Source organism: Filicampus tigris, chromosome 8 (genome assembly GCF_054856515.1).
Source record: "Filicampus tigris isolate MCC_2025a chromosome 8, RoL_Ftig_1.0, whole genome shotgun sequence".
NCBI lineage: Eukaryota > Metazoa > Chordata > Actinopteri > Syngnathiformes > Syngnathidae > Filicampus > Filicampus tigris.
The window spans coordinates 19983694-19992245 of NC_141224.1; the positions used below are offsets into that span (position 1 = coordinate 19983694).

Below are 8552 nucleotides of genomic sequence, written 5' to 3' on the forward strand. Positions count from 1 at the left end.
CCACAACTGTAGAGGTGTTGTCTTATAACTTCTACATCAAATTTAAAAAAATCTGTCTGAAAAGGGTATTAAACATGCATAATGCAGACTTTGTTTCTCTGAAATATATCCAGTATTTGCATGTGGGATTTATTAAATAAATATGAAAATGAATTCACATTATTTATATTTTACTCTGTTTAACACGTAGTGTGCAAAGAACAAAGAAAGACCCCCGATGACTTCTCTTCACACTTTGCAATTTGACTTCTGCAGTAACCCGAACCAACCAGCTATTGGCGCTACTGAGTTTTCTCTTTGAATGTTGACGCGAACTTCCGCTTCCTGTGGCTAGTCAGCTGACTCTGATGCTGCTGTCAAGAAACTTCACCAACAGTGGTACAATGGCAAGCAGCAATGAGCGTTAAGTTAACATTCTATAATACGACACAAAAGGTTATACTTGTCTCGTAACGACCACATTTAAATATACAGGTGAGTGAAGGGCTTCAAATACTCTAGTCGACCTGTACTAACCAAGACCTCTTCCACCATTTCCCCCAGAAAGCGAAACGTCTAACGATGGCTAATCCTGGTTTAAATTCCTTTACCATAACCAGCTTTTATATTCGTCTTGCCTGTTATTAGTTAACTATATTTACAAACTATGTTGTGGTCTATTACAGCGGGAGTTGTTTTTGAGATCAAAAAATGCAGTTTGACCCCCCAAAACGTGAATACTGCTGTTCAAAGGCTGAACGCATATTTATTTTATCCGATTTCTCTGTCTGACAGCATAATGACTGAGTTTTGGCTAATCTCTGCCCCGGGAGATAAGACATGCCAGCAAACATGGGACAAAATGATGAGTGCCACCACACGCAACAACAACCTTTCCAGCAACCACAAGTTCAGCATCCCCGACTTGAAGGTTAGTGTGGACCTATATGCTTCACTGGGCTTTTTTCCCATATTGGTCGTCGTCTTTTGATTGATTGATATGCAGCGATAATCGATGTATGGACTCAGCGGTTACACTTGTCGGCCACAGGTACATGCGTCGTGAGTGCCACGTGAAAAGTTACATCGCATGAAATATAGCAAAGCACAAATAATGAAACTGACAGAAATTAATGTAAAGTCAGCATTGTCAGCTTTGTTGTTGCAGAAATCTTGACACAGCTCTTACCTTGGACTTCAGTACTGTATTTCATTACTGCATTTTAATTTGTAATGAAATCTTGGCTATCCGTGACTTAGAGTTCAATTTGTCCATGTTTATTTTCAAGTGATCATCCAAGCTTCAGATATTTTTTATGTTAAAGCAAAAACCTGGTGTTTAAAAAAAAAAAAAATGACCACAGATGTCCAATGTAACTACTGTAGGTTAAAATTAAAGCTCACCTCACATGGCTGGATGAATCCGATCTACCACGAATACAGCTAAAACCCATTGCAATTGAATTTGGATCAGATGTCATTTCTTTTAACTGTTTTACATTAAAAGTAATTAAAGATTTAGTGCCAGATGGTGATTTTTATTTTATTATTATTCTAAAGTCTGTATTTTTTTTATACAGCATTGTTTTAAAGTTATATATAAATATTTATTTGTTTATTTCATTTTTTTTTTTTACTCATTTAAGAATGGGGGAAAAATGCACTCACCTAATGAATCCACTGTCAAGAGTAAACCACCTCTGTGTAGGGGAAGCAGCCTTTAAATAGATCTTTTGTTTGCATGATGAAGTGTTGATTTGGTGAAGTTTTTATCCAGAGCAGCTCAGCTCGTCTGGTTTGGTTCTGTCTGTGCTTAAGGTAAGTAACCCCATTGACCTTGATGCTACAAATGTGCTCCTGGAACTTTTAGTAATGCATGAGTGGCTCTGGACAACGAGGCGCCATCCTAAGTACACAGGGCCCCCTAGTTGTCACTGTAGACTGACTGGATCTCAGAAGCCGCTGTTTAAACACAGCGTGCCTAGTCTTCTCTTCAAAATGAACCAAATCTCATTAGAAGTTATAATAATTGTTATGTTCTTTGCTTGTGTGTCCATAATTAGGTGGGGACGCTAGATGTTTTAGTTGGGTTGTCTGATGAATTGGCTAAATTGGATTCCTTTGTTGAAAGGTAAGTTAAATTTGCAGTTTCGGTTTAGAGTCTGTCTGTCTGTCTTTATGGATATCTATATTATTAATGTTAGTGCACATGGTCCATCGTAGATCTCTTATTATATGTAAACATTCCCATTTCCCTGGTAGCACTGGTTTAATCCCTTCTCTTCTCTTGTAACAATGAGGAATTTCACATGGTGCTGAGGCTAGCAAGACCTGCTGTCCAAACCTGGCAATTTACAGTTTAGTGGCACACCAGCAGCTCTTTCATTAGTCATATTTATAGCCAATGGCTTATGTCTCGCAAGTATGTTTGAATGCTCCCTTTAGTTCTTTGGAAATTTTGGCAACAAAGTCTCCCATGCAACAGTTACTGTTTTAGTCTCACTGTGCTTCCTCTGTGGATATTGCCAAGAATGTGTAAAGCCAAACTAACATCTTGGTTTAACTTTAGCCTGCCTTTAATCCAGTTCCTTATCGAAGTTCCCCATTGGTGTATGGAAAATGAATACTTTACTGCTATTATCAGAGTCACAACAAGAGCAAGATTGACCTGAAATTGAATAGTAAACCTAAATGTGGTAAATTGATTTAATTATAATGTTTTTCTCTGCCTTCTCTTGGCTTCTTGAACCGTGTGGTGAAAAATCTTAAACTCTGAATGATCTGGTCACACCTTTATCTCAGCAGGATTATATGAAACCTTTTATGCGTATATGTTTGTGAAAGATTTGGAGGATGACGTAGAGGTCGTGTTTGCAAAATGATTTAAGGTGGAATATGGGGATTACACTGGCTTTGTGCATGCGTTTTGTGTTGGCACAACATGTTTTGATGACTTTCAACTGTTCACAGTGTAGTGAAGAAGGTGGCTCAGTACATGGCAGACGTGTTGGAAGACAGTCGAGACAAAGTGCAGGAGAACTTGCTGGCCAATGGAGGTACAGCAGTTGTTATAATTCAGTTCTAGTAAAAAAATAAAGGTGATGGTCACATGCTTGATTAGTCTACGTCAGTGTTTTTCAAATTTTTTGAGTCAAGCTACATATATTTCATTGAAAAAATCCCACGGCACACCACCAGATGAAATTGTGAAAAAAAAAAAGCTTATTTTAACAATATAAGTTTTAGATTGTTTATATAAGCATTTTTAACATTGAAGAATGACGTTATATTATAACGTCTTGAATAGGAATTAAATAAACACAAAGAAAACAAGTATTTTGTAATGTTTCATATTGATACTTACTCACAGTGTGAAAACATTGGCCTGTTTGGATAAAAATGCGTGACTAATTTGCTTGTCTCTAAACAAAGACAATTAGCTACCTGCTGCTGCTGCTACCTACTGGTATGGAAGAGTACTACAATGTAGTAAAGACATGATTACGCTGCCAGCCGCTAGACCGCACAGGCACACAAATTAGATACCATAATTTCCCACGGCTCACCTGACAATATCTCAGAGTTTGAAAAACACTGTTCTACATCATACTGACTGTGTGATTAACAATAACAACCTCATTTATCGCAATTGCTACCTAACAAGTCTTTTTCTTTTTAAACATTTTTTTCCACAGTTGATCTTGTCACCTACATCACACGCTTTCAGTGGGACATGGCCAAGTACCCTATCAAGCAATCACTTAAAAACATCTCTGAAATCATCTCAAAGGTATGAAGCTTATTGTGAAACATGGTTTGTGATTAGAAATACAAGTATGCAAAAGATTTATTTTTAGTGGTACTCTTGTTACCTTGTTCAGTTCATGGTGGAATAACCTACAACAGTGTTCTGCTTTGAGGTTAGGTGTTCTAAAATAGTTTTTTTGTGATTCTTATTTTACAGCAAGTCACCCAGATTGACCACGACTTGAAGACCCGAGCATCAGCTTATAACAACCTGAAAGGAAATCTACAGAACCTTGAAAGGAAAAATGCGTTAGTTAGCTTTCCACGTAATGCTATTAATTACTATATGCTGGGACATATACAGTTTAACTGCATATGTGCCAACCAGCAGAGGGCAGTATATTTGGTAGCAGCAGTACCACAGTGGCTAGTTGGGCTGCACGATTTTGGAAAAACATGCGATATGGATGTTGACTATAGCGGTACTGATATTATTGCGATATTTAACATGCACCTAAACAAATGACCTTTTTTTATCTCATGAAAGAAGTACTTTTTTTCTTGCGGCAAAATAAGGAAGCTCAATGTGTTCTTAGCTAATTCACTGTAATTCCACTAGATAATAAACAGCTATTGGGTGGCGATGCGCATTTAAGTTTGCATCCGACTTGTCAAAGTCAGATAAAAGCATACAATTCCATAAGAAAATAATTGCATGTGTTTGCGATATGCATATTTGTGTAGGCAATTATCGCAATATCAATATTTTTTTGCTATAACATGCAGCCCTAGTGGCTAGTGCCAGTGATAATTGAAATACTTTCAATGTTCTGCTTAAAAGTCCCCAAACAAACCTCACGGATTACACTTAGCATCAATATGGTGTCATTTTCTGCTTGGCCAATGCTTACTCATAGCTCAAGCGTCAAGAATCAATAACTTTGTGTGGCCAAGTCAGTGTGGTCTTAAAAGTCAGCACAACTCTGAAATGTTTTGTCAATACTGACCCCCTTGACTGAGTGAAAGCTGTGTTTTTGTAATACTGTTGCCGTTGCCGTTAGAGGGAGCCTACTTACGAGGAGCCTGGCTGACATTGTCAAGAAGGAAGACTTTGTTCTTGACTCTGAGTACCTTATCACCTTGCTGGCTGTTGTTCCAAAGTGAGCATTAATCTTCGATCAGGCACAAGACCGATAAAATATGACGAAAGATGACTTGCTTTGTTATACTTTCAGAACATCTTATGCTGACTGGCAGAAAACGTATGAAACCCTTGCCGAGATGGTGGTGCCGCGATCCTCAAAGTAAGTAATAGCATATGGTTTTACTAGGCACACCTTTGCAGAGTGTATATTTCAATTACTTTGGTGTTTTTGCTTCTTTGAAGTGTAGTGTATGATACACATTTACTCAATGTTTTCTTTATAACTTGATAACGCTCTGCTTTCTTTCAGTCTTTTGTTTGAGGACAATGACAGTGGATTGTTCAGCGTGACTCTGTTTCAGAAAGCCATTGATGACTTCAAACACAAAGCCAGAGAAAACAAGTAAGGCGCACAACCGTGTTAAGATAACTGTCACAGTGACCAGTCAAGATTAGTTTATATGGAGAATCAGGTCAAGGAAAATGTAAATGTCAGTGAATAATTGTGTCAAAAGCGTGTTGTTGTTTTTTTTAACAGCTTTGACTTAATGACAAATCTAAATCCTGTATATTCATGCAACTTTAACATCCTGCTTGCAGGTTCTCAGTGAGAGACTTTCAGTACAATGAAGAGGAGATGAAGGCAGATAAAGAGGAGATGACGCGACTATCTACGGATAAAAAGAAGCAATTTGTAAGATATTAGCTACTTGGCAATAACGGTAATGTTTATGATAGTAGTTTTTGTTTTGCAAAAATGTTGGCTCAAGTCAGAAAAACATTTCACACGTACTGTAGTTATGCTGGATATTAGTCTTGTTGAGGAAGGACCTGTAACTACATCTAAATGTGGGTTTTCCTTCCTCGAGGGTAAGGTGGACATTTTGTGGTATTGGCCTCTTATAACACTTCCACATACAATTCGATTTAGTAAGATGAAGCCTTTCACTACCTGAACTCTACTTATATGGTGCAGGGACCACTTGTTCGATGGCTGAAAGTGAACTTCAGTGAAGCCTTTATTGCTTGGATTCACATCAAAGCACTGAGGGTCTTTGTGGAATCTGTTCTAAGGTAGTATGTCAGCCAAAACTGGGCTACACTGCTTGGTAGCATCAAAAGCATCACATTCCATTATTCAAACACTTTCCAGAGAAGTGTTGTATTGTCGTGTTGTGGTATAACTGTTGGAAATGTTGTCTCTTCAGGTACGGGCTTCCGGTGAACTTCCAGGCCATGCTACTTCAGCCAAACAGGAAGACTACAAAGAAGCTGAGGGAGGTGCTCAATGAACTATACAAACATCTGGACAGCAGTGCAGCAGCAATCATAGACGTAAGTGCTGAGGATATGCATCTTATAGTTTTGATTGCTCATGTCAGCAACACTTTATCAAGAAAAGCGAGCGCATAGATGTAATATTGACACTAAAAACTAAATGCAGAAGTTAGGAGCATCTTCAGTGATCCAGTGATACAGGATCGTTTGGATATTCCATATTTGTAATCAGACAGAGCCAACCTCTGCTGAGAACTTTGCATAGGAAGAGCAATATAAAAACCCACCGAAAACTACATTGATTGCTTCAGTATACACCTTCCGGCCTCTGACTTGTCAAATTGCCACTTTGGTGAAATTTTCACTGAGGCTTGGGTGTTTATGTACAGTAAGTATGTAAGTTTTTCAGATATACAGTATTTCAAAACCAAACTACAGTTTTTTTCCCACGGACGTAATCCCCCTAGAGTCAAAGGCACTTTCCCAGCTTCTCTATCATACCTTCATGTACTCCTTGATGGATTCTTGCGGGATTCTCCGCTGTTCCGTCGTCACGGCCATCTTGATGTTATCCGCGTATTCGGAACAGGTCCCTTTGATGCTGCGAGGTTGCTCCAGCATGGTGATATTCTTCTCAGAGCGGAACTGTCCGATGCTCAGGGCATTGTGAGCAGGTTCGTTGTGATGGTGAAGCACCCATGCGTCTTGCGACACCTCTTGCATCGTCTCGTGCACTGAACCAAGCAAATGCCGAAGAAGCCGCTTTGTAGATATGCTACACACATTGAAGTGGAAAACTTGTTTGGGTTTGAGCTATATCTTTTATGACACAAGTCTTGAAACTTTCCTGACACACTTGATCAATTTAAATTTACATGTGGGAAAGTAGCGCCACTGTCGCTGATGCATTTTTCAAGTGTTTATTGAATAACTGGAAAACAGTCATCATAAACACAATGAGCACACTTAGGGCAGGAGCCGCTGTCAGCCACAACTCACTCCCAAACAAGCAGACTCACCGACGTCACATGCCACCCCGCCAGGCCAAGCCTCTTAAAGGCACATATCTACACACTGACACTGTAATTCGTACAGTATTTTATGTACATGTTATGCTTGCAATTTTGTTGGGTTCAATTTTTACAATGTGTTTGAAAAGTATCTTGTGCTGTGCTCTAGTGTGTTTTGCACATATGTACTATTTGTTCCACGCACATCACTGTATTTTTTTCCTCCCCCAGTCGGCAATGGATATTCCAGGTTTGAATCTGAGCCAGCAAGAATATTATCCCTACGTTTATTACAAGATTGATTGCAACCTTCTGGAGTTCAAAGTGTAAAACTTGGCCCCACTCCGTCTTCAAGGTGATGATTGACAATTTTTTTTTGGTCATGGAGCTCACTTGCTCCCGTCTTCTCGGTGTCAGTCCTCACTGCCACACTTGAACGTCAGTGCTGCATGCTCATTCCTTGTGGGTAAAATACACACAGACAAACTTCCATCACTTTTAAAAAGGACTTTTAAAGACTTGTTTACATTTGTTTTGAAGCCACACATCGTGAAAATTATGGTGGACAGTTACATCGTTGCATTTGTACTCCACATGTGCTCGTGAGTATTGATAACTGTGTCGTCTGTATTGATGTTTACTGCTTTGTGTTTACATAAATTGAAGTGGGTGTGTGATTGTGTTACAAACACAAGTGTTGTACATAAAAGTTAAACTATCCAAAGAGAAGTATCTGAACATTCTGAACATTACCGATGAAATTTATTGATGACCATCCCTTACAAATTGTGTGAAATGACAATAAAAAAACAAAAAATATATTTTTCATGACATTGTCTTCTGTTAAACTTGTGTGAACAGTTTGCACATCAGACTATTTCAGTACAAATTGTTCAAACTCAAAGTAAACTCAACACAGAAAAGCCCGCGATGACACACGCAATGCTAACTACTCATTCACTGCAAATCTTTACCACGTAATCCAGCAATTAGAAGGCCAAAGGGTAACATTACTTCAGTTGTATTTCACAGATGAGGTTGCACATTTGGGATCAAGAGCACTATTTTAACAGAGTATTTCTTACTCCAAAATCAAGATTTTCCATCACTTAAGTTTAATCTTTGTCTCGTCAGTTCATAAAATTACTTTTTGAGGCTTGTGTCTGCACTTTACCACAAATTTTTCTGCGAACAATAGATTGTGATACCTTCAGTCCTGTCCCCTGGAGGGTGTTGCTGCTGTTCACAAGCTGAGCCGTGATTGGTTGTTACCCAAGCCCTCAATATGTGATGTAATTTTCAGTCGACAGCAAGTGGTAAAACGCATTTTTAAAGGTATTAATTGTACATGAAAAATAATGATGTCATCAAATTCATTATAGACACAATAACTT

General features: G+C 38.6%; 1 protein-coding gene across 1 annotated transcript; it reads left to right on the forward strand.

The window, feature by feature from the left end:
• The first annotated feature begins 306 nt into the window (after positions 1-306).
• Positions 307-7979, forward strand: LOC147144015 (V-type proton ATPase subunit C 1-A-like). Its single transcript, XM_086038867.1, has 13 exons — positions 307-474; positions 775-910; positions 2043-2110; positions 2950-3035; positions 3675-3769; positions 3944-4035; positions 4788-4886; positions 4962-5030; positions 5181-5273; positions 5471-5564; positions 5847-5944; positions 6079-6205; positions 7390-7979. The coding sequence occupies exons 2-13, from the start codon at positions 779-781 to the stop codon at positions 7486-7488; spliced, it is 1152 nt and encodes a 383-aa protein (XP_085894993.1). The 5' UTR covers positions 307-474; positions 775-778; the 3' UTR covers positions 7489-7979.
• The last annotated feature ends 573 nt before the right edge of the window (positions 7980-8552 follow it).

Bases quoted from the DNA above. Each gene is read 5' to 3' on its own strand.
- LOC147144015 (XM_086038867.1), top strand. From the start codon at position 779: ATGACTGAGTTTTGGCTAATCTCTGCCCCGGGAGATAAGACATGCCAG. The intron at 3,770-3,943 runs GTATGAAGCTTA...CTTATTTTACAG, and splicing joins TCTCTGAAATCATCTCAAAG to CAAGTCACCCAGATTGACCA. The intron at 5,274-5,470 runs GTAAGGCGCACA...TCCTGCTTGCAG, and splicing joins CACAAAGCCAGAGAAAACAA to GTTCTCAGTGAGAGACTTTC.